General features: G+C 42.6%; 1 protein-coding gene across 5 annotated transcripts in view; it reads right to left on the reverse strand.

Annotated features, from left to right (window-relative positions):
• Positions 1–9,719: 9,719 nt before the first annotated feature.
• The window catches only part of LOC308129084 (tensin-2-like), a 28,155-nt gene continuing 11,807 nt past the window's right edge, over positions 9,720–26,067 (reverse strand). For 2 of the 5 annotated variants that reach the window (XM_080494853.1, XM_080494856.1), the window contains 24 exons: positions 21,929–21,961; positions 21,784–21,833; positions 21,427–21,610; positions 20,951–21,001; positions 20,674–20,796; positions 20,518–20,582; positions 19,491–19,574; positions 19,264–19,376; positions 19,014–19,074; positions 18,696–18,771; positions 17,998–18,127; positions 17,300–17,365; positions 17,087–17,203; positions 15,596–16,999; positions 15,339–15,489; positions 14,377–15,236; positions 14,130–14,261; positions 13,407–13,499; positions 13,113–13,190; positions 12,888–12,965; positions 12,570–12,738; positions 12,324–12,392; positions 12,003–12,032; positions 9,720–11,811 (listed from right to left, as the gene is read on the reverse strand). In XM_080494853.1, the coding sequence (XP_080350979.1) occupies positions 11,667–11,811; positions 12,003–12,032; positions 12,324–12,392; positions 12,570–12,738; positions 12,888–12,965; positions 13,113–13,190; positions 13,407–13,499; positions 14,130–14,261; positions 14,377–15,236; positions 15,339–15,489; positions 15,596–16,999; positions 17,087–17,203; positions 17,300–17,365; positions 17,998–18,127; positions 18,696–18,771; positions 19,014–19,074; positions 19,264–19,376; positions 19,491–19,574; positions 20,518–20,582; positions 20,674–20,796; positions 20,951–21,001; positions 21,427–21,610; positions 21,784–21,833; positions 21,929–21,961 (4,362 nt within the window). In that variant the 3' untranslated portion in view covers positions 9,720–11,666. The remainder of the gene's footprint in view (positions 11,812–12,002; positions 12,033–12,323; positions 12,393–12,569; positions 12,739–12,887; positions 12,966–13,112; positions 13,191–13,406; positions 13,500–14,129; positions 14,262–14,376; positions 15,237–15,338; positions 15,490–15,595; positions 17,000–17,086; positions 17,204–17,299; positions 17,366–17,997; positions 18,128–18,695; positions 18,772–19,013; positions 19,075–19,263; positions 19,377–19,490; positions 19,575–20,517; positions 20,583–20,673; positions 20,797–20,950; positions 21,002–21,426; positions 21,611–21,783; positions 21,834–21,928; positions 21,962–26,067) is intronic. The other 3 variants (XM_080494855.1, XM_080494857.1, XM_080494854.1) reach the window with 2 other exon arrangements.

A 26,067-nucleotide genomic window follows, 5' to 3' on the forward strand; every position in this document is an offset into this window, starting at 1 on the left:
GGGGGGGGGGGGTCCCATGTCCCGTGTCCAAACCTATGGTCTCTGTACCACCCCCCCCCCCCCCCTCCCAACACCCAGGCCCCACTGCTGGCCAGCAAGGGGAGAGAGTGAGAGAGGCAGTGACGGCAGCCCGCTCCCTTATGCTGGGCCCCTTGCTGGACTCTGGAGAGGGGAAAGAGACGAGGCAGGGAGAGGCCCACTCAAACGCACACCAAAAGTCCTGTTTATGTCTCTGCCGAATTTGACAGAGAATGCACATTCTCCAGCACACGGCCGTGCACGTCGAGAGCCAACCAGACAGAACCGGACGGACAACAGATATGTGGGTGCAAAAGCTCTTAGCCCACAAGTCAAGTTACATAACCTTCATAAAATGCCCGTCTCCCTTTCAGGAAATACCTCTATTGGAAAAAAAAAAAAAAGGATAAGAGCTGAGTGACACTTGTACGTATTTTTTTTTTTTTTTTAAAGCCTAAAAAATATTAAATTGTATTAAATAATAAATGTTCACTTTATACATTTTAAAAAAAGACAACGGCATATGCATTTGCTTCTCTACAGGTATCATTAATACTTTTTTACCTTCAAATGGCATCTATTTTCTGGATGACTTGTGCTCCATATACAACAGATATTACCTGTGTGATGTGTTTGGCCAAGAAACCATCAACCACAGGAGGTAATTGAGGACCTGAAGACATTAGGGAGAACTTAACACTTCATTAGTCTCAAAGGCAACTAAAACGTATGTGGAAAAAGGCATGCATGCATGGAGGTACATACAGGTAGGTCTTTACAGTTAGGTACAGCAGCTTCTTTCTTTCTATAGGGTCACATGTAGGAGGAAGCAACCAATTACTGTAGTCACGAAAGGGGGGGATTGGGGGTGGGGAGGACTTCAGCGTATAGGAAACCTAATGGACTGTACCATCACCACAGCTCCATAAACAACCTGCTACAGTTTCAGTCAATAAAGGCATAAACCAAGACCAATTTTTTTTTTTACCTCCAGTTGTAGGTCAGAGTTTAGTCTTACAACAACAGCTTGCTGTGTCCTCATGTTTAAAGTTGATCTCCATGCACCCCCCCCCCCCCCCATCCATTTTTTTTCAGGGAATTTCCACATAATTTTCAATTCAAAACACCTATGTTGGCATAAAAACATAATTTTTCCCAGATCTGTGAAGCATCTGATAAAAAAAAAAAAAGCCACACAGATAGCTGATGCATTTATGCAGAAAATGTAAAAACACACAAGTGACATGTGGCAGAGAGGGGGAAAAAGTGTAATGCTTTACGTTTCAGATCAGAAAACAGACAAGAGGCTTGTGGTAATGATGTCATCATGAACCACAGGCTTAATTAACCATGACAACAAAACTCAGTGCTTGAAGTGCAAAGAAATTACTTTGAGAGGAGTAAATATAGGTAAGTTTTACAAAGCACATATATTTGTTGTGTTGATGGAAGTGACCCAGAAACTTTAACAGTAACTTAGGGTTTATGACAGGGAAATAAATGAGAGGGGATTTCGGCACTGAGTGCTTATCAGTCATAGATTTTTATACTGGGTACATTGACTTGATATTACGGTGTAATAAAAAAGAATAGCTTGCGATTAATGGTTGTGTAACAAGTCAAATATAAGTCAAAACTATTTGAAACTCTCCTTGCTTTGACTAAAACATGCTCGTTACTTCAACAGTGTTCTATTGGCAAATTCCCAGCTCTGCAGATTTAATCACACAGCCTCTCGGCTTCAGTGTTTTGGTGTTAGGAGTGTCACCGATTTAGGTCACATGTTTGCAGGTTTCATTAGTACAACCAAACAACAGCTTATTCCCCTGAGCTTCGTGATCACATTGTGCGAGTATAGCAATCAATTACATAATCAATCTGGACCAATCCCGAAAACCTGACAGAAGCTTTTACTTCTAATCAACAGACGATAACTTTGTTTACACGTGGACAGGCAATTTCATGATGTACTTGGTGCGTGTTAGAAAAATGGAAAAAAAGGCTCACCTGAGATTTTTGCATTCCCTTTGCACAATAAGGTACGACTTGAAATGTTTCTTCAGTTTTTTTTCCCCCCAAGTTGTTAATCCTGTCAATACAAAAAGAAAAATGGCATGTCGCAAGTCACACATTGGGCCTTTCCCCTAATACCTGACCAGCAGTAGCTCTCGTTTATGTAACGCTGAAACTATTTCCAACAGCAACATACACACTCGGCGTGGCGATCAAACAGCAGTTAACGTCAGACCTGAACTGCGCTAAATCACTTTGTCTTTAGCTCTTGCGCAATTCCAAATTACAATAACTCCACTCTTGGCTTCGGCATTTCTTCTGTGCATGCGAGTTTCATACCTCAGCTCAACTTTTCCCCATCAAGACCCGAGTTGCTTTTAATCCTATTTATCCCGTCTTCCGTCGTTGGTTCTTCATGCACTTGCAAAGTGTGTTCCCTCCATGTTGAGAACGGGGCAGCTTTTCTTTTTTTTTTCTAAACGTAAAACGAGAGCGAGACCGCGACACACTGAAGCCAGAAAAAAATGTGGGGATACTTGAGGAGAAGACGTCAAACTCGTCCGCCCTTCCAGACGTCGGCTCCCACACGGCACAGCAGCCGTGGTAGTGGCTAACGTTAGCGTGGCTAGCTGGCTGCTTTAACCCTAAACCGCGCCACCAAGTTCAACACCGCCTGTTAACCGTTCTGCCTCCGGGGCCCGGGGAGAGGGTCCACACACCGCCGGGAGTCACGGACAGTCGAACGCACGCCTCAACACACAGATAGCTTAATCACACCGACGGTAGTCCGACGAGAAATAGGCTATAACTCCTTATTCAGGACCCAAATAGATGGCCATTACTTTTTTGTTATGCACCGCCCCCTCTCCAGGATCTCTACGGGAAAGAGGGATTTCCCCCCAACCCCTACGATAGCCAATCACAGACGGTCTCGCCGTGTCTTCTGTGTTTTCATTGGTGAGATTTACGCCCAGCCAGGCGCTGATTGGATGACGACGGTGTTCGTAACACGGGTCCCCGCCCCCTCAAACAGGGGTGTGTCGTGACGTCAGAGGTAACGAAGAGGTAAACAACTTTGACCGCGTGAGGTTTAAAGCGACACCCTTTCGCCCCTGATCTCTGAATCAATGGAGACCCCCGGTGCGGGGGGACCACCGTGCCGAGCTCAGACAGGGGAACAGACTCTGTGGGTACACGCTGTCCTGGCGAGGCCGCATTGTCACCACCAACATCCTCCGTCTTTTGTTTGCAGGCGGCGAGCGCCGAGTGTTAAATTACAAATCAAAACGAGCCGCTACTTCGAAGAAATCGATATCGCGACACTGAAACAATAGCGCGAGTCATGTAAGGCCGATTCTCTTTCGTTTCGTCGCCTTTGCTGGGTTATTTCTTTGACACTTTGCAAATGTGTGCAGCGAGGCGTGAGTATCGGAGGGGTGTGTCCACGCTGCAGTACAGTGGTAGGCTGAGAGGCAGAGCCGCTGCATGGCGATGTTGCCATACATTTGCAATGCATGACAGATCGCAGAGTATGCTAAAAATAGACGACTGAACACATAGCATCTCTACTCCCAATGCCATCGTTTTCATTTGGTCCTGCGCTGGATGCAAATCCTTATTCTTACACCTGCTTGTAGCTTTATGCTCTATTTGGTGTTTGCTCCTGAAGTGCTTTGTGCATATAGGATCTCTGGTATTTCACTGAAGAGGTGGTGTGTGTGTGTGTGTGTGTGTGTGTGTGTGTGTGTGCGTGTGTGTGTGTGTGTGTGTGTGTGTGTGTGTGTGTGTGTGTGTGTGTGTGTGTGTGTGTGTGTGTGTGTGTGTGTGTGTGTGTGTGTGTGTGTGTGTGTGTGGTGTGAGGGCCGGCGGAGGGGGCCTGAGTGAAGGTCAGAGGTGTGTCTATAATGTAAACACTGTAAAGGCCTCAGATAAGAAGGGGAGAGGGAAAGAGAGAGGAGGGCCCCATCCGGTCACATATCCTCTTTCAACTAATCATGGAAACAAGATGTCGATCTGTGATGCTTGTAAAGCGACTTCACATCTCGCATGAATGGGATATTTACATGAATTCTCTTTTAAGTTGATATGTAGTGCAATATAGAGTTATTCCTTCTGTTTTCAAAAGCTTTTAATTTATGAAAAACATCGAATATTTAATATTTCTATTCCATGTTCCATATTTTATTAGTGCAAGTGCAATTTCAGGTCCATCCTTGTACCTACTATTCAACTCACAATTGTAGCATTTTTTCAACATTTTCAGATCTATGAACAAGCCACATGACCCTGTCTTGCCTCACAACAACAAAAACTCAATGCAAACATTGCCAAAAATATTGAAGTGCATTCACAATTGACAGTTATCTATTTGTTTTGTGACTGTTCGGATAAACAGTTCAAATCACTCAGCAATTTGAGCCACACTCTAACTCCAAAGCACACACTGTTCAAAGTTCAGTGTCACCTATTGGCTTGTTTATGCCAGCTTTGTGTTGTCCCCCTTCTATTTGCACCGAAGAGTGTGCTCATTCTGAGCCCTCCAGCACCTCTGACATGTGTCATAAGCCTATTAACTGTTGATTCATATGCAATAGCTAGTAGTAAAATGTGTGGGTGTTGGGTTTATGCTCATGGAGAGTTGATCCTTGTCCTGTGGCTTGGGTGCTTTCCAAGTCTGGCACCAGCTCTGGATCAGGCCGTTCTGCTAACGGGGATTTATTTGGCTCCATAACACCCATGTCAGACTCGTATCCTGGGCCCGGCCATTTTGTGTCCTCAGATGCTCCGGTGGTTCACAGTGAGCTGGCTCGCTGTTTGGAAATCAGGGGAGTGGAAATAATAAATCAGAAACACTTGACCTACTGGAACTATGAGAATTAGTATTCGTGGCACAACATGAGTAACATCGTAACACGGCAACAATTGAAAAGGTTTGATGACCGTAAACGATTGGGTTGTATCGTTACGCATAGTAAAGTTGCATGCATATTTAAAAATGTTGGTAAACTTTGGGCTTCAATAAATTAATTAGAATGTAATTTTACCAGCCACAATTAGCTGAAGCAAAACATTATTAAATAAGAATTGATCTTCCTGCTGTGAAGAGTGGAGAACTGTAAATGTTAGTATTGTGCTTTGATGTATTGTAATACTTAATAGCGAAGTAGCAAAACGTTATTCCCCCCCCCCCCAAAGGGCATTTTTAGAAATCGCAGAGCCATGAAGTAGTGCATGCCTGTGTGATATGTTCCTATGCAGCTGAGCATGTTTTACACAGGTTTTGAGAAATGTGAACCAGTTTGGCTAAAATGACTCACTCAGAGGAAACTCAAGCAAAACCCTGAGCTTCACCAAACCTTACCTGAGAGCATCCTTTGTTGATTCCTGAAAGCACAAGGTGATCACAAGATGCACTTAAATCTTTCCCTGGTCCACTTCTGGAATGTTTCACTGCAATACAACATCCATCCATCCATGGCATGCCTAAGGAACTCAGGATATCCTGCATGGGGGGCGGGCTGCCACCCTGTTCCACTTACATCTATCATCATGAAATGCTTCAGACAAGTGGTCAAAACCCACATAGGCAGGCTTCCCCAAGGCAAATCACAGACAATGAGCGTTTGAATGAGCATTAGATCAACCCAGGAAGTCGCTGCCTTAACCCTACACTGCCCTTCTCACTTTGAGAGGATTAATGAAGGAGGCGGGAATATATTATATTATTATCAGTAACAGCCCAGCATTGATTACAACTCACCTCACCCTGTGGGACCCTGTCTGAGTGCAACTGAATCCTGGAGTTGCTGACAGGCAGGCCACCGGTGGTGAGGATGGGCACTTCCTCCCCCTCGTTTTCTCAGTAACGCAAACACGCAGCACCGCGGTTCACACTGATCACACATTACTGCAACACAGCGGAGCCTCACTATTATCAGTTTGAGAATAACACCAAAGCCATCGGCGCTGTGGCTTTCATGAAAGAAGCGCAAACGCCTGAATAAACTTCGTTCAGCAGTGGCCTACATTCTTGGAAGTTATCTATAATAAGGTATTTGTAAAAACCCAGCCGTAAGCGTATCATTAGAGATAACTTCAGACACAGATTACATTTAAAGCACACACTGAAATAGCCACTCATTTTCTGATGTTTTTTTTCCTGAAGAGACCGTGGCAGTATTTTTTGTTCATTAGAGTACAAAAGCCCAGGGAAGACTTGGAATATAGCCATTTGACCACGTGGCTCTCCAACTGCTGTTGTGCTTAGTTACTAGTGTGGTTTGATGAGCTTGTGGTTGGTCTGTAGTGAACTGCAAACAAGTGGTGTCCTTGCAGATGCCACTGATTTGACAGTGGTTTTTCATACATCTTTGTTTCTTTTGTTTCCTTGGTTTTGCAACAGTTTATTTCAGAATAATATAATCATTTATTTTCATCCTTGCTCAACTTTGCCTTGGTGTCATCTTTCTCCAATACCGTCTTATACAACTTTGGGCTACAGGGTGCCGGAGCCGATCTCAGCTGACACATGAGCAAAGGCAGAGTACACATGGACACGTCGGCAATCCATCACAGGGCGACAACGCTGAGATAGACCATGACACACACTCACACCCACACTCCAGAGGCAGCAAATAACATCAAGCTCAGGTTTTTTTTGTTTGTTTGTTTTTTTTAACTGTAGGATGAAACCAAAGTACCATGAGAAGATGCACACTCACACAATGGAAGAACATGCAAACCATGAGGCAGTGTTAACCTCTACTCCCTGTTGCTTTGTTGAATCCAAACTTCAGCTCTAAACGTCAGTGGGTCACAACATGGTGAAATTAATATAAAGTTGGTTTTTTTTAAATAACTGGTTTTTAATCCTGTCATTATATTTCAGATGAGTTTATCATGGATTAAACATTTTTTTGTTTTTTTTTGTACAAGACAGAAACAAATTCACAAATGTAACTGCAAAAAAATGAGTTTTGAGTTCATTCTATCAGTTGGCAGTAGTGTACGTGAACCCTTCTTTTCTGAGTCTACTGTAAACAAGAGCTGCAGCTAATGTTTGAATGTCCTGTGACCTGACATTGTAAGCAGCACATTTAAATGTAACCAAAGAGCAGAGGTAACTAGGTTTTTGGAGTGGTGCCTTATAAATAAACAGCATGAAACTTCTGTTGTTTTCTGTCCGTTGTCGGGTGCCATCGACTTCATGGGAGCGACGGTGACAAATGCAGCTTGCTGTGATTGGGAAACCTCATTTATTTTCTCACGAACATCAAAACTTGTCTTCAGATATTTCACATTGATATTCACATGAATCAATTATCTCCAGAGTCCAAAATGTTCAGAGCATTCAACAAACATGCCAAATTGTTTTAATATGGGCAACAATTACGATGCCCCCAGCGGCTTTGACAACAACCTACATTTAATATACTCAGATAACTTCTATTGGTTTCCTGTGTTCAAATAAGCATCCCTTGCCTGTGACTGCATAAAAAACAAAACCTGTAATGAGGTGACAGGACAAGGTGAACTCGATGACAATAGGCCCCATGGGGTCAAAGGGACGAGGAGAAAACACCCTGATCAATAAGTGTAAAGTGGAGTCAGCAGTTTGAAGCTCCTTTGAATCAGTATTACTGGGTGATGTAAATGTGGAAATTCAACATGGCTCCAACAGAACCTTTTACATGTGGAGTGAGAGTAACTGTAGCAGCTGCATCACTGTGTGGTGTCCAAGCTGCACTGCCCTGAACTGTAAAGCTATACAGCAGGTGATATAAACAGCATAGTTTCTCACAGGCAATAAATGACCAGCCCTACAGGGTATTTACCACAGGAGATGCTTTTGAAGGAGGCCCTGGAACTCATGCAGGACCTAACTGATCCCTTGCCACAAAGTGTGCAGTCTATCATCTCCAGAGCCTTCTGGAAAACATTACCAGAATTTTATTTCCAGAACCAACAGGTTCGGGACGACACTGTCTTCCATGCCATCAGACTATCACGTTCCTAAACAAACATCGTTTGTTTGCGTTCATCTCCTTTACTGTTCTGTGTATTCAAGTTAAGACACACTTATAGTTGATAGTTTATTGTATGATAAAGATTAAGTATAGTGTTAATGAAAAGCTTGTTTTTGTTATTGCAGCAATTCTTAACAGTTGTGGAATTCCTTTGCCTCATTCAGTCAGATAGTTACTTAAAAGACCAAAGGTTTACTTTTTTTTTTTAAGATTGAATCCAAGAAGCTCGAGCTGGACTCTTGTCTGTTTGCTTTACAACACACGCACGCACACACGCACGCACAGAGAGAGAGAGAGAGAGAGATCGTCTGTCTCACACCATAATCATTTTCTGTTTTCCACGATTTCTGCCTCACGTGGTAACTGGGAGATCAAGCCTGGTCTATTAAAGTTCCTCTAGCTCCCCCTTGTGAGAGGAGCAGGGAAGACATTCAGGACTTTCACGAAAGTGCCAATAAGCACTGACAATTTAACAATAATAAATCGTGTCGGATTGTTTCGACGTCTCAAAAGCACCTTACAATGAAACCAAGTAACTCGATGCAAACAACAAGGGATGAATAATCGGACATGTTATTTTAGTCTACACGTCTCCAGGTCATTGCATCATGGCTTCTTCAGATTGTCTTAATTCAGATACGTACTGCCCATTTACACAGATGAAACGTGTTCAAATGTCAACGATACGACGGCATTATATCGAACTGCAATCAACATTCATGATCTATAAAGCCAATCTACAGAAGTGTCTTGAAAGCATAGCTTTTATTTCGCCCAGAGGAGAGGAGTAGCAAAGAGAACCTACGTAAGTAACTAGCATGGCTCTCTAGTTTGACAATGTATTATCGCGCATATTATTTTAAGTGGGTACGGGCCAGCTCGGTCAGCCAAACGAGTTATCCATCCTCCACCTTTAACTTTGCAAGGATACCCTGCTAACGATATGTTTGCGTGCGTTCAGTCCGGCGCTGCTAATATCCCAGTTAGCCTGCTTCGCTTTAGCATTGCAGCTAGCAGCAATGGTAGACAAACACGTCGTGTTTTTGTCTTTTAGAGTATCGTTTGATCAAAACAGTCAGAGATCGTGTGTCCATTATCAGAAATATAGAGGTATAGAACCCTACAACTTGTCGGTGAGTATTTTTGAATACCGATTTTTGGGTGGCGCAAGCGTAACCGGTCCCATGGTGTAATGGTTAGCACTCTGGACTTTGAATCCAGCGATCCGAGTTCAAATCTCGGTGGGACCTCATCCTTTTAATTACAAAATGTCACTCTTTAGTCGTCAATATATATTTATTTACTAATTAAATTTTTAATTTACTAACGAAACATGACGCTCTCGCATTTTTGGCAGAGCTAAATATCAGTTTGATTATTGTTTTACAGCTGTGTTGCTTTGAGAACTCACACTTGTGACAGGTTCAAGCTTTGTTCTTTGAAACGATTATAACTAAACTTATCACCCCGAGAAGAGGATTCTGTTAATACCCCTGAATAGGTTTTCTTTTTAGTACAAGTCTCAAAGACGGTCTTTATTGGTGTGGTGGAAAGTAACGCAATATACTATACATATCCCACTAAGCTTCAATATCTTGCGTGATTAAAAAAAGTATTTAAAGGGAAAATAAATGCTCGATGAACCTTTCCAATGATGACACGTTTCATTCATTTTGAAAGTCTTTGTTTAATTTTCTTGTCAAATGTGACAAACAGTTCTTTTCACTACCTCAGACACCTAAAATATATTATTTCTTTTTTTTTTACATAAAAATCCAATATGAAAAATAATGATTGTGCTGAAGTCATTTAAATGCTGTCTTAGTTTATAAAAACACACAAATACCAAACAAAAATGATATAGATATATGACTAATAAAAGAACAAAAAACACAGGAAAACATTTGACACAGTGAGTCTTTGGCTTAAAGTGAAACATATCTTGGAACCTTGTCACTTTGTTTACACAAATGTTGATATATATGCTGAAAACGGGGCAGTATTGATATGATGACACCTTTCTATTCTGTCTCATTTGATCATCAACGTTGCAGAATTACTTCATAGCTTCATAACATAATTATTTTTATTTATTTATAGAAGAGATGAAGCTTCTTAGATGAGCACAGACTCAGTGTTATATATTTATATTCTGTTAAGGCAGATGTGACCTGTCCAGGATGACCTCCATCTTCACTCATTATCAGCTTGATCAACTATAAATGGAGGGGGTTAAGGCTGGTATTAGTTTTAGTTGCCACACTACAAATCATTCATGTTTAAAATTCCACTTAAAGTTGTTTTCAGATCCACTTACTCCTACAAAAAAAAAATAAAAGAAAATAAATATATATATATATATATATATATATTTGTTTTTTTAGATTTATGATTGTTGAAATCCTCTTTCTTCAGAGTTGTGTCTTTTGTGTGTCATTCAGGTAAATCACATGCACTTCACATGTCACACTGTGGACACACAAGCAATCATGTTTGTTTAACCATAGTGGTGGAATGTAGCTAATTATGTTTTATTTGGAGTAAAACTGAAGGTATTTCGTTTCAGTATTTATACTCCATTTATAGGGTTGCAGTCCAATCAAATCTTTAACCTATTTGTTCTTTCATAGCTGCTAAATGGTTTTACTCACCTTTCAGATTATATGTTCAATCTGTTTATACATCACATGTTAAGATAAAGCAGTATATGATACATCCAAAGGTGGCGATTTTGAACCAAGAAACATATTGGCTATTTAGAGCAGGCTTGTCCAAAGTGATTATATGTATGAAACACTGCAAAAATGGCCCTTTGTAGCTGATGATTCAGGGGTAGTGGGTACAGGTTATATAAATCCGGACCTTGAACTGTGACTGGAACCAGGGACAGATTTTGGACACAAGACTTTGGTACAAGACAGTAACAGTGCAGTGATGTTGCTCAAACTCTGCATAAAGTTGCTCAAATCAGTACAACTGTGAATAAGTATAATAAGTATGAAGTGTTACTTGTTATACTTAGATAATATTCGCTGTGGAGTAAGGTTTTACATGCAGGAAGTTTACTTTTAATGGTGCATTTTCATAGTTTACCATCAAAGATCCTGAATATTCTTCTCCACTGTTGCCACTTTAAGACTTGCTTTGTCCATCTTCCACATCCCTTAAACTGTCTGAGCTCCTGGTTTCTAAAATTTTGGATGTGCCAAAATGTGGAATTTGCTGCATATCATGTGAAAAGCCTGAAACTTAATTACAAATGTCTCACCGATCACCAGTAAACACTAAAACAAACAAAAAGAAGTGCAAAACTCACTTCAATCTCTTTTGGCAAAGTAGATCACCTAAGTTAAAACAATCTTTGGCTTTTTCAAACTATACCTCGATAACACTGTAAACCAACACTGAGACAATACTTTCACCTGTAGAGGAGTGATCTGCCAGAACTAGTTTCATATGAAGAAAAGCAACAGTCCGAGAGCCAAGCACAGCAGATTGCAGCACAGATGCAAGCAAAAATGTAGTTTTCAATGATTTACAGTATAAAACACGATGTAAAAAGTATATTAACATTTCCTAATTGTACAGAGATTTCAGATTCAGGCTGTCTCATCTTCTTAGCTGTGGCCCCAGCATGACTTTGTTGATAAAGTTGACAATTGCCACAGCGGGCTGTTCGGGGTCGATCTCTGCAAACAGGTGACACACGTTCTCCGTGGATGTGCCGGTGCGCCTCGCCACAAAACCAAACATCCTGCACCAAACAAAAACAACAGGGGTCAAATGACAGGTGAGAAAAACAGTATTCGCCACGCATAGAGACCAAGCCTTCAGTTAGATTTAAAACACAAATCTGACCGTGATCATCTGCCATGCAAAGAAAAAGATTGTGCTAGTCGACAATATGACCCACAAAGAGACACACAAAGTGACACAAGCACTTACTTGCTTGGCGTGCTATCAGAATTAGTCCACCTGAAGCACGAGCACACAGAGACAGAGATAGAGACACAGAGACAAAACGTTGGAATACACGAATAACAAAGACGTGGATGCTGCTTTGTGATACAAGCTCAATCTACATTCACTTCTCAGAGTGAAGAAGCAGACAAACGCCTCACAAAAAGAACTTATATTCTAAAAATATAAGTCTGAAACTTTCTTCTTTTTTTTTAAAAAACAAAAAGCAGCATCTACTGAAGTTACCAGTTATTGCTTATACAAGCTCAGGTGACTTTTAATAACATATATCTTCTTGTGTTTCACCTCTGATCTTGAGGGTCGAGACTGCTGAACGTGACACTGTTGATTGGGTAGTGTCTCCTGAAAAATAGCCTGAGAAGAAAAGATATCACATTAGCCTTTTTTAAAGTTACACGGATGATTTTTAACCACACTACTTAACATATTACACATCGCAATATCATGCATGATATTGCTTCACACCTTTTCTAAAATTGCGGACTGAATTAAAATGTGATGCTGCTTCTGACAAGGAATATATAAGGATACCTTCTTTTGCTGTCTGTTAGTGTGATGCCCTGAGAGGACACTTTGAAGTGGACCACTGTGGCGATCGGACGAGGATTCAGAGCCAAAGTACACTTGGTTGCCTTGGAAACCGCCTCGGGCCCCGTTAAAGACTCCGTTTCTACTGAGTTCAGGTAGAGCACGTTGCAAGCTGTTTCATTAGAAAGACACAAATTTAGAATAATATTATTATGCTCTTGCTGGCTGGTGCCAATGTATGGAAATGAAGCGTTAGCAGTCCCAGCTGGTTGAAAGTAAGAACTGCAGCTGCTGCACTGTTGAAACGAGTTGGTGGGCTACCTGCTCCTTGTTTCAGGAGGTCAGCTGCTGTGCTGGTGTTTGTTGAACTCTGCATCTCCTGAAGCTCCCCAACCAGATCTGAAATGACATGGAATCCAGTCACACTTTAATTCTATTTATCGATTTCTACTTTTAGCACATTCTTATTTAGTGTTGAGCAATCTGTATTGCTTTTCGCTGGAAAAAGTACATTTGGTATTAAATTTAAATGCCTATTAAATCTACCTTTGTCTGGGATGCGAAGGGCACATGGCAGGGAGATAGGAGTGATTGAATGCTGGTACACCAAAGCGGATAAACTTCCTGTTGTCAAAACAAAGAGTAAAGAAACACTACAGATCATTCACTGAGACAGATTAGAAGGGATTACAATAGGGGGATTTGTGTAACAGTGGGGGGGGGGGGGGGGGGGGGGGGGGTGTGTGTGTGAAAAATAACACTTTATATAGGTTTATGAAGTTTCAGTATATGACTGGTTGAGTGTTTGATGTATGAAGTAACAGTTGCATCTGAACTGACCGAAGTAGGACTCATTCTGGCAGCCCTTGATCTTTACTCCCCGCGGCCCCGTCTCAATAAGGAAGTGTCTCACCAGCTGTTCCAGAGGATCTCCTGGGAAAGACGGGTGGAGAAAGAGAAATATTTTATTAGTTTGCATAAAAAACTAAAACACGATGCGATTCTTTTAGACAGATCAGAGACGGTTGCTATTTTATTCTGGTCAGATGCTTAAACTGTGATTATAATTTCATGCTTGAAATTACTTTTTGTCTGTCGCATGCCTCAAGTTTCATAAATTCCTGCATTGTGCAAAAATGCTATACGAACATTAAATCTTAACTCTGGATTGGGGTGACACTGCGTTATAGGTTTCAGATGTCGCCTTGTTTTGACAGCTTGGACTGTGGTATGAATGGTTCAGCTTCTGTAGTACTTAATGGAAATCTGTTTTTTTGAATCATGCGTTAAACCAGAAGGACATTTTGGTTGACCAGAGCTGGAAATTGCTGACCTGTAGCAGGTCTTGCAGGTCTATCTGTCTGGTAATGCCTTTTAAAGTTTAAAATCTGTGCCGTGATTGTAGTTTCCATTAAATGCAGACTTAAAAGCAGACAATCACCTGATAATCATGACATATCCAGGTCAATTTTTTTTTAAGCATTTATAAAACTCACTTTGAAACTATGACTAGATCCAGCCGTGAAAGTGGTACTTTTGAAGTATAAAACTTTGATTACATACCTTTGGTTACGGTGATGTTGGCATTAGGAGGAGGAGTAGCCACCTTGAGGGCCAGGCCATATGCACCTTGGAAAGAATTACTATCTCTAATCAGGAAAGTTCCAGGTTCTTTGTCCTTCAACACAGCAATGGCTATTGTGAAGAAAATACAGGGGGGTGAATATGTTTCAATGTCCATAAACAAACATTAGATGTATAACATCAGATGTATACAACCTCATCTTTTGGTCTTCTTTTCAACACTCACCCTGATCTCTGGAAATTCCTGGCCGGTACCAATATTTCGAGCTGTCCTGGACAAACTTTGCATTCACCCTGATGTCTGTATCCTCTCTGCCAGCATGCTGTGCAGAGCCTCTTCTTTGATCTCCTACAGCAGTGGAAAACGTAACATGGTGGGTGGGAGAAGGAGCTGAGGAGACCCGAAGTAGGTGGTTGTGTCCATTCAGGGATCCCGCCATGGAGGAAAAGCGTTTCTTCTCTGGGAGCGGTGGCTGGATGGCAGGGATTGTGACGGCAGTGTAGCCAGTGTAAGGGACGTGGGGGACGTTCAGCAGTGAGTAGTAGTAGGATGATAAGGGGAAGGTCGGTGTGTGGTATCCGTCAGGCACGGGGGATGGGGGTTTAGTGTCACTTGAGCTGTCTCTGTCTGGGGTCAGTTTTTGTCCTGGTATATCTGCAGTGGAGGTGGAGCGCTGTGGAGAGCACTGCAGCTCTGGGGAACCAAGAGGAATGGTCGGGGAATTTGGGGTGGAAGGGGTTGAAGTTGGACTGGCAGACGGATTCCTGGATGCACCTCTGCTACTGCATTCAGTTGGACTATCACTGGGTAGGGCTGATCCATTCAGCTGCACTTGGACTGGGGTGATGATCACAGTCGCATAGCTTGAAGAATGTGATTTCTTATTGTCATTTGTGTTGGCAACTTCAGGCTTATCCTCAGTAGTCAAACTCTGACAAGACCCACTTGATGTTTCTGTTGGACTCACAGTTATGGTTAAACTTGAGCTTTGTGTTCCTGTGGTTGTGATGGTTTTGCTGTTATTTGTGTCGGGCTCTTGACGCATAGGTGGTTCTTGATATTGTGGAGGGCTGTCGGCATTCACACTAGCAAAAAGGTGAAATAAAAGATACAAATAGTTAAAAATGTTCAATAACAGGACAAACATTAATTGTCTTTCTAGGATGAGTGGGATAAGCTTTACGTACCTGTCTTCTGTGTGTGTGGGGCTGCTGCTCCCAATAACTGTGTAGTCATGATCAGAGTCCAGTCCAGGGGTACTTGACTGACCATTGGAGTCAGATTTACTCAACGAAGCTTGGGACACGTTGTCTTCTGCGTCTGTCTTTGCCATATCCACTTTAAAAGGAGAGATTAAAATAGATGAAGGTATAACAAACTACAAAAGGCACTATTTCCATCTTTAAAAAACAATCCCCGTAGGAACACCATCAGGCAAATTCACCTTTGTGAGTCTCAGTTTGGTGCTGCTCTCTGCATCCTGGAGGTGTCTCGGGCAGCCTTCCCTTCACAGGAGATGGGCTTCCTGTGGGCAGAGGTGAGGCCGATCCAGAGTGATACCCAGAGGCATAACTGCGGCTCTCGTGGCTCTCAGCTGGGGATGCTTGATAAGGAGAGCAGGGACAGGAGTGTTGCAGCTGTGGAGGTGTGTGGTACCCACTGCTGGCTCCATCTCTCAAGTCCCCCAATGACTGGGGAATAGGGTAGCTCTGGGGAGGTACAAGGGCATATCTGAGTTGCTCTTGGTTTGGAGCCTGATCTGTTGTTGAGTGGCAGAGGCGAAATCCTGGCATGGCTGATTTGCACTGCCAGAATTCTGCCTCTCTCGCCAGCTCCCATGGATTTTCAGTTTCCCATAGTGGAAGTGCCTCTCTTGTTCGATGTACTCCTGCTCCTTGGGACCAATGTGGGTCTGACTGGTCTGTGTGCAGTGGGTGGAATGATCTGACTGAGGCCGACTGATGCTGTCGCCTGCTGGAACAGTCCTGACATGCACAGACAGAGGACGGCGCAGGAGAGCTGAAGAACATTTCTCTGTAAGGGCTTGAAGGCTGCGACTGGTGGGGGAGGTGAGGGCCTGGGCCATGGCTGGAATAATGGAAAAGGTGACACTCCTCTCCTGTGCAGAGTCTGTTTAAGGCTGGCAGGGTGTGACTGTGTGGGTGTGTGTGTTCGGGAGCAGAATAAGTGTAGCATGGCCTGTGGAGACACGGTAGGGGTGGAGGAGGGGGTGATCGTTCCCATGGTAACTCTGGAAGAGGATGGGCACTATGGCGGTGGCAGAGTTCAATGTGAGTTGAGTGAGGAGGAGGAGACACAGACTTGGACGGCAAAGCTGGCAGCGTTTGACTTTTGGGGTGGTTTTTAACGCTGTTGCAATGTCCGAGACAGTGACCATTGGAAAGGGAGGACTCTCTGTCCCTCTCTCGTCCCATATCACCACACTTTGCACTTACTCTACCACAACGCGAACGCTCCCGCCTCAAACCTCCAGGACTCGATGGGTCTCCGTCATCCAAAATCGCTGTTTCTCTGTCCCTTTCTTTTCCTCTTGCCTTCTCAGTTGCTCTGTCATTTCCTTCTATTCTCCTCAATGGACTTTCAATGGTTTCCTTTTCAGGACAGTGAATAGAGAGAGATGCATCGCTCAAGTGATCTGAAGTGACTGAGGAGCGTGTGGAGTTGTAAGAGGGACTCTGGGATTGGTTGGCCGTCTGGGTCTTGACTGTTGGGCTGCTTGTGAGGCATCCATTGGGTGATGCTGCCGAGACAGTGGCACCTGGTCCACGTCGCTTCCTCACTTGGGCGTACAAGCTGCCATCCAGAGGACCTCTCGTATGAGAGATATCTGGTGGAAAACAGAAGAAAATGTGACATCATTTCACTCTCTGAATATGCAGCTCACTCCTGACACGGACATGTGTGTGTTCCTCACTTTCAATGCTGTCCTGGTGATGCAAGTTGAAATCCTCATAGGAATCCCATCGAACCACAGGGTCTGATGTGTTATAGTCCACTTTAACGGAGGTGTCATTCTTTCGATATTCCCGTCCTGGAAAGCACAGGTTTTCTTACCATTTAAAAATTAGATGAGGTGCATCAAATGTGTCAAAAGATAGGCAGTGACAGGCTGAGAAATAACAATCACCTTTCATTTTTTCTGGCCCATTGGAGAAGATAAACTCCACTGTCGCATCTGGAGGGAACCTGTCATCTACACACAAAGACAAACACAAAGGCAGTGACTAAAATATCCAGACTGTAAGTACAGAGAGTGATAAAAAAAAAAAAAAAACATTCACAAGAAGATGTGGTATGTGAAGACCAACGTTAGAAGAAAAAAGATGCTTGCTCTTTTCATAATGGAAATAAACGAGCCGAGAAAGCTGAAAGATGCTTCAGTAAATAAAGCAAAACATATGGAAACTGCCATTTCAAACAAAATTCCTTTTCATTTTGATGCATAAGCGTGTAATATTATTTATACATTGCATGCATGCGTCAGCATGTAGCACTTAGAGCAACTGCCAAGAGAGTGCCGCATAGAGAGCATTGTGCAAGCATCTGTTTCATCTAAACTGGCACTGTCCTTAACTATTTGTCTCAAAACACACACACACACACACAAGCACATCCAATGAGTGCAATTTTGCTGGATACAGATATGTTAATAATTTAACGGAAGCTGCAGAAAAAAATTACTTTTCATTCATGCATCTCCAGTTTGTTCTTATTACAGTGCTTTGAAACAAGGATGAGGTGAAAGCAACTATTCTTCATTAACATAGAATATAACTTCTCATTCCATTTTCTTCAAGATGCACTACCGAGTCAATGTTTTTATACCTGTACAGGCCAGGTCAAGTTCAGTCTTGCCAAACCACAGCTGGGCTCCGTGAACAGTGCACGTGTGAAACTGGACTCTGAAGACCACCTCCCTCTCTGCTGTTCGGCTCCGACGGTGGAAACACTTCACCTGTAGCGATACAAGTAGGAGAGTGATACTGAGGCTCACTTCAGCGTGAACTATCTCAGGATTCTGCTTAACAAGCAGATCAATATGGTAAAAATCCTTGCGTTACTTCATTATATATAAACTCAGTGTTTTGCTGTTGTGGCAACAGATTTCTGAGAGAATGATAAGATATCGATGCATCCTTCCTGGTTGCCATGGGCTTGTTTGAATGTGTTTGCTTTCCCAAAGAGACATGCAATCCAGTGTCAGAGAAGCTTTAAGCACATATGTTGACAGTCCACAGACGATACGGAGCATAAGTGGCTTTTAAAAACAATCAAGCACTGTTTAAAAGTTAAGTTACAGGAGTGCTTTAACATCAAGAGAAAAAAGATTTTTTATGTAGCAGATTAGTTGGTGGTAATGGAAGCTGCCGACTGCATAAATTCTGTAAAAAAAAAAAAAATGAAGAAGGTGCTGAAGCTAGTGCAGCGATCTTCTCTGTGTCTGTGTTGAAATGGAGACACTGCTAAAAACAATGTGGGGTTCTGAATTACGGATATACAATTCATCATTAGCTGTTTCTCACCATTATGTCTCCTTTTAATAGCAGCGCTGGCTCCATCGTCACACACAGCTTTCTTGCCCTGGAGCTCTGGGGGTCACTACACAACCACACACAGATGAGGTTTTAAACTTCCACATAAAACAAGTCAAAACATGTCTTGCTTGGGTAAAATACTGGTAAACAACTTCAGCTTCAACGTAAGCACAGACAGTGGCCTGCAGTGTCCAGGTCTGCCAAAATGAGTTAGGACAGGGAAGACGTCTGCTTGCAGGAGGTGAATTGAGAGCATACACACATACACACACAGTGTTACAGCTACACCACTGCTGAGGTACTTACTAGACGCCTGAGGTGTAGACAAGTTGTAGAGACTGGTAGACTTTGAGGAAAGGATAAAAACCTGCAGAGAAATTGAAGAGAACAGTGACAAATGATGTGGGAGTTTTGCAGGCAAAGGTGTTATTCTGTTTTTCTGCAACAATATAAAACATTCCCTGGATTGCTTTGAGACTGTTTATAGCTTCACATCCAGAATTACATTACAGCCCTGTAGACAATTAGACCAACATTATAAGAGTGTGAAACTGACCTCCTCCTGCCTGGAAGTTTGGTAGAAATGGAATGAGGATCTGGTGAAGAAACAGTGGACTGCTGTTCATTTTGATGGAGCCTGACAACAAGCCACCGAAGTAGTAGATGTATCTGTCGAAGAGAGGTGATAATATGATGTTATGAGTTGCGAGAGCGACTTGGGCGACAGCTGCAGCATTAGTAGACATGATATATGGCAGCGGGGGAAATGTCTGTGTTCCAGACCTGTTCTGAGAAGGCTGGAGGGAAGATGAGACTTTATCTTCACAGAACTTCCTCATCGCCAGTGTAGTGAGAGCCTGGTCTGCTCTGTGGACGCAAACCAAGGTTTATGTTTTGGTATTGATGCTTCCAAGGGATTTGAAGGGATTTTTTTCCATTAACGACTTCTCACTGCAATTAAACATTTACAGTATCTGAAACTGACTTTAGGGATATCTGAAGATATTGGCTCCAATGAGTACAAGCTCTGTATTTCACTAAAGTTTTCGTCAGTGGCGGAGCAACGCCTCAGTAATCCTGACGCTAATGTGAAAAATGTAGCCTTCATCTACACTACCTGTGGCGCATTGCAGCTTTAATTAAACATCAGCTAACTGTGATGAGACCTGTCTTTTATTGTCTGTACGTTATCAAGTCTGTTTCTTTCCAGAACTACCAACGTACAGATTATAGTAAATCTTCCTGCAACTTATTAATAACTAACTGATCACTTTGGCAGAACTTAATGAAGTGGCTGTCAAAATGTGGGACAGGCCTCCCCTGGGGGGCGCAAGAGAAATTTAGTGCGAGGACAAATCTGGGGGTTACTTGAATTACTTTTTCCCAGCAGGGTGTTTTCGCTTTATTTCAAAGAACCCATGATAAAACAATAAATGAATGTAGAAAAAAACAAAACAAAAAAAACAACCATGTCTCAATTATTATAATCAGCTAAAGTATGACAGGAACGTTGCACTGATAAAGCTCGACAGGCCTCACTGAGTCGGTTCCAAGAATCACTCATCCAAGTAACTAATTAGCTTTTCTTTCCTCCAATTTAAAGGTAACCAGAAAGTAATCAGTTACAAATTTTCAGTTGCTAAATTCGTTGAAATAACTACAAATGTAGTTAATCCTGGACCTTCCCTCCCGCTTGAAGTAAATCTTGCACAACATTTATACATGGTTTCTATAAACTCATAACAGTAGCAGATTCTTACCACGTGTTGGCATATTGATTGGCTTATAAAGTAATAATGATGCTAGTTACCCTGCTGATATCTTGCTGTAGTGCATGTAGGCTGCCACAATCACCCCCGTCTTTCCTTTGTTTCCCTGTCAGTCAATGACAACAAAATGATATTTTACCCACCGTTCGAGAATTTTCCCAGCAAAGCATGCACATGTGCTGTCAGGCTACACTGACTTTGCAGTGGAGGACCACGACATTGTTGAGGTCAGAGGTCAACCAGGTCTCCATGGCTTTACACACAGCACAGATTCTGTCCAGGGGTGGAGCGTGAAGATCAGGCCAGCCATAGTCCTGCACCTGAACCACAGGGAAAGATTGATGGCTCAAATTCGAGCAGGTAGACCTTTCCTTTAACTTCAAATATATCATTCTGGGATTGTGCATTCTTGTGGCATTTTGGTTGCCTTTGTTATATTTCACCTGTGACCCTTTCAGGTAGAGATACTCGTACCTTTGGGTTGAGTCTTGTGATGTCGTGTCTCTTCTCTGACAAATTCAGAAGCTGCAACAGAAACACACAAGATGTTGTCATTTTGTCTTTTATGTCTAATATTTAACACTAACAAAAACAGAGCACATACATTTACTGGTTACTTTATTAGATGCAGATTAACAGATACGAGTTAATTTGATTATATGAGAAGAGCCGTATAGTAAAATGACTTATCTATATGTTTCAAGTAAGTTAATAAATTGTACTTTTTGGCATTCTGGGGGGAAATAGCTGTTGTACTGTTGTTTCTGATCTACATTTACTGTCTTGAAGTAGATGATGATAGTGATAAAAAGTTCAATTTGTATTAAATACTGGCAAAAAACAAAACATCCAGTGCACATACAAAGCAGTTGCCAGCTTAATTTCACTGTTTGACAGAAGTGCCGAGGCAGCATCTCCAGGGATCGATATTCTCTGTTTTTCTGACTAACCAGGAACTTGTCTTGGTGCTTAGATTTCAGCATGGACGCCACCTCCTGCAGGTTTCTGTGGTACCGCTGCTCCTCCAGGTCTGGGAGAAAGAAGACGGAGATGATCCTCTCTGTGATGTAGGTGAGGTCAAAGTCGTAGTGGCGCTCCATCACACGCTCCATCACTTGCTCCACGCTTTTACTTCTGGAAATTGGGACAATCAGAGTTTTTTTCCTTTTTTTTTAGTGTCGACAAAACAGTCAACGCAGACAAATGAAACGTCTGTGATGTTGATTTTACAGCTTTTTTTTATTTGTCTGTTTCAGCTTCAAATATATAATGTTCTTTTTTTTTTTCAGATCCAGACTTTGTGGTACCTCTGTAAGGAGCTTCTTTTCTTCAGGGATGTTGATTTAATGGACGTGTGCTGAAAGCACAGATAGGAAAAAGTAAAGGGGTTTTGTGTTACATAATTTACAAATTCAAAACAAAACAAAACATCAATTCATAATAAAACCATACCAGCTCTGGTGTTGAGGTGCAGATGGGAGTCACCTTAATGTAAAAAAAGCTGCAGTTAATATTTTCACCTTTCATATAACCACACACACACGCACGCACGCGCACACACACACACACACACACACACACACACACACACACACACACACACACACACACACACACACACACACACACACACACACACACACACACACACACACGTGCGCTAAGTCATGTATTTGGTTTAAAGCTCTTGGTCCCACTCAAGCAGTACAGATGAAGGATGAAGAGCTCTCAGGGAGGATAGTAAAATTAATTCTCACTGCCACTCTGGTGCAGCAGCTGCTTTCAAGAAGAGGTTATAAGGACCGTTTTTGCCATTTCTCTCGATCCACTAGTGATGCATGTGGTCAGAGAGAATACACACAATATTGTACACACTAACAAACAGAGGCAGCTGAAAAAGTGCTGTTCTAGAAACTAAAGGAGACTCAATAAAAACAACTGACTTAGTTGTTTGGCCTTTTTACAAGAGTAAGAGAGGAAATAGGCAGATTGAGGTTACTTTTGGCATGGCAGGGACTTGCCAAACCCACAAACACACGTATACTTAGAGAGAGAGGGAACCTGAGGTCAGTCAACGACAGTTCAGCCACCACCTCATCAGGTTTCTGTAGCTTCCTCCTTTTCTGTTTACCATGGTAATAATGCTCGACAATTAAGCAACAACCAGGTAGGTATTGTTTGTGACCATGAGAGGAAACCATTTATAATGTCAAGTTCAAAGACAGGGAACCCCCAGAATGCAAATATTAAAAAAGAGTTTAAAAAAAAAAAAAAATCCATGAAAAACACTTCTTAAATCAAAAACTATGTAAATATTAAAATCGGATATTTAGCATTCCTCCTCAGTTGTCAACTTTGACGCTGAACCTTGACAGGTGACACCATGTCAGCTTTTGACCTTTCAGCTTTTCCCATGAGTTTGATTGGCAGTTCAGCCGCCCTCTGCAGCTGAGTGCATGGAGGTGCTGACAGATGTCAGGCAACAGGCTAACAAGTCAAATGCCAATCACAATGATCTACAACTCAAGCACTCTCATAGAAACAATTGAAAAGGATGCGTACACTCAGTGCTTCTTGTCAACAGAACAATCCAAGGTACCATTAGACCGGGGGGGGGGGCTTTTCTAGCTAGATGTAAAATAAACTTCGATCAAGTGTAGTGATAACCATAAATTGCCTAAAAATATGAAAATGCGTGGGTGAGCCTTCTGATGGGCTGACGACCTGCTATAACTTGTGTATAGCCAATAGTTGACTGGGATTGCTCAAGCACCCTGCAACAATAAATAAGATAAAGGGGTCTGTTAGATTAATCGATGAATGGACTTAATCAATATGAAAGTATCTAATGTCCCAGTTCCATCACTTGATGGTGAAGGTGTTTGATTCTTCTGACATGCAGAATATGTTTGTTGTCTGCATCTCATCGTGTCAGCTGCATCAGAATAGTGATGAATGCAGCAGCTGCATCATGATCCCCCTGCAACTCCCCAGAACCAGGCATTATTAATACACACTGATGAAACCAAGCCTCGTGACCAGCCTGAGAGGCTGTTTTCTTTTCTTGTGCCACAAGGGACGATCTCAGTGAGACCTCTGAAGGTGTCCTGTCTGGCTCCACAGATCTTTTAAATTGGTTGCAATGCGACTCGACTTCTGCCACGATCCAGCTCGCCTCTCTGTCACTGTTGTGGGTTTGTGGCTGGTATCCAGCACTGATGAACACCTAAAACTGGATATATTAATTTGATGAATTGTTTTAGTTTTTAGCTTTAATTTGATAAAAGATGTGCCTGACTTATAGAAGTCTTATTTCAAGGCACACCAAAGTTACTCAGGGACAAAGCATACGATTGACAGAAAGCATCCTCGACTGTGACAGGGGGAAAAGGAGGGGGGAATGTAAACATGATTCAGGGAGGAATGAGTCAAAAGGGGAGTGAAGGGGAAAAGGGCATGCTGTAATTGGTTACTGCATGGCGGAGAAAAGTCAAAATATGCTCCCGTTGAACTTACAAGATGATGTCATTACTGTCAGACAGACAGCCGGTGTAACAGCACTTTCTTTGTTTTAGATTAAAAGTGAACATTTTAGTAGTCATGGCAACAAACACATGATTTGGACACCAGCATAGATCATAATCATGTTCTAGACCCAAAAGTAGTAGATAAAAGAGCCTGGAGAGTGAGTCACAGATAACTCCTTTAAAACAGGTTTACTAATGCTAGTTAACTGGATAAATTGGCAGTTGGCTTCAGGAAGGAACAGTAGGAGACCGACGTACACATGTAAAACATGCATGTACACACACTCGCATGTACAGAAAGGGACACACAGGGCTGAACCTTGAGGCAGAGAACACAGAGATGCCACATTAGGGAAGAAGAGCAACAAACCAGGGTCAACAGGAAGCAATTTTCAACAGGATGTCAGCACTGGGTGGCTTCAGGTTCACACATACAAACACGCACAAAGCCATGCAGACTATATACAAATCCAGCTCCACCGGCCGCAGGGTCTTCATTAATGCATGTGGGCTGTGAGCTGGAGGGACTGGGAATGGAGCCATCTGGTTTAGTTTGTGTTGTTCATGAGTTAGCATTTACTGAGGTGCCAATGGCAGCACTTGATTGCACCCTCAGTGACGGGCTGACAGCCACTGGACCGGTTAGAATACTGAACTGATTATTTCTTGGCATTCATACAAGGTTAATGTCAAATGCACATAGCAGGAGCAGTTTGCAGCTACAGTGCATCACCTGGGGAGCTGTTGGATTCCAGCATAAGCTCGCTGCTCTAACCTGTAGCCCAACACAGCCTCCAGATCTCAGGTGCTCCCTCTCAGGCAGGCAGAGATATATTCACTTTGGCTAAAGCAACAGTTTGACATTTTGAGAAACTTGTTTTATTTCCCAGAGTTGCACAAGAAGATTGACACATCTCTCAGGTGGAAGTAATTCAGAACTGACATATCAGCCAGATTGGCTAAAGTCTTCAGCAAAGATCACCAAAGCTTTAAGATGTGCTGCTAATCTTATTTGAAATGATCACATGAATCCAGCCTGTCCACAGCAATTATGCCGACCCAAGCCAAGGTAAGCTAGGTCAAGTCAAGTTTCCTTTTTAAAGACAGCCGTTGATCGGACTACTGCACGATCCGCACAGCGATACCTTCGGTAAAGATTACGTTAGAAACAAATGATCGCTCCTGGCTCCAGTTCAGTTAGAAGGACGCCGATCATCAGTCATCTCTCAACACGAGAGCAAACACAAATTTCTAAAAATAGCACGCTTTTTCTTTAATTTAAGCCCTGGGGAATTATGAGGGCTTTTTCAACACTTCCTGAAGTTTTTTTTTTCCCCTGCAAGCCAAGTGAAAAGACTGTCTTATCAATCAAAATGAAGCATAATACCACATTAAAGCCTCACAGTTTCCTGGCAGCTAATCTCCTCTACTGCTGAGTGACTGTAGCAGCAATCTGTATCTGGTACAATCACCGTCACATCTTGAATCGCCTTTCTTCTTCCAGGGTAATCCAACAGAGGTCTCCCCAAGCAGGGGGAGCAGGGGATAAATGTGAGTGTTTGAGACACAGGCATCAGTATGCCATCCTGGAGGAGCAAGTTTCTGCTCGGAGCTGACATCACACTCTGGAGAGGGAGAAATGAGTAAGCCTGTCCTTTCCAAAAGTGGAAAAAAAACAACTAAATAGCCATTGCTTAATCCAAGTTCCACAGTCCTACAAAAAGACAGGCTCGCGAGTGTGCAACATTAACTGAGAGTTAAAATAAAGCCTGAGGGTTTTTCATTTTTACGCAGGCAGTTAACATTTCATGCAGGGCACCAGAGGGCACATGTAGGAGTGGCTGGACTGATTTATACGGGTGATCTGGAGGCTTCAGCAGCATCCCTGCTCTCTCATGTCTTGTTACCCCCTTCTTCCGTCTCTCTCATCTCTGACCCTTATTTCTCCATTTCCTACTCCCTGCTGTCTGTCCCTGCCCTATGTCGCACCACTTCTTCTGCAAAGCCTCGGGGCAGGATGACCGCAATCATCCTTGCCATGATATACAGGCATGCGTCCCCCTC

This window comes from Blennius ocellaris (assembly GCF_963422515.1).
Source record: "Blennius ocellaris genome assembly, chromosome: 4".
NCBI classification, from domain to species: domain Eukaryota; kingdom Metazoa; phylum Chordata; class Actinopteri; order Blenniiformes; family Blenniidae; genus Blennius; species Blennius ocellaris.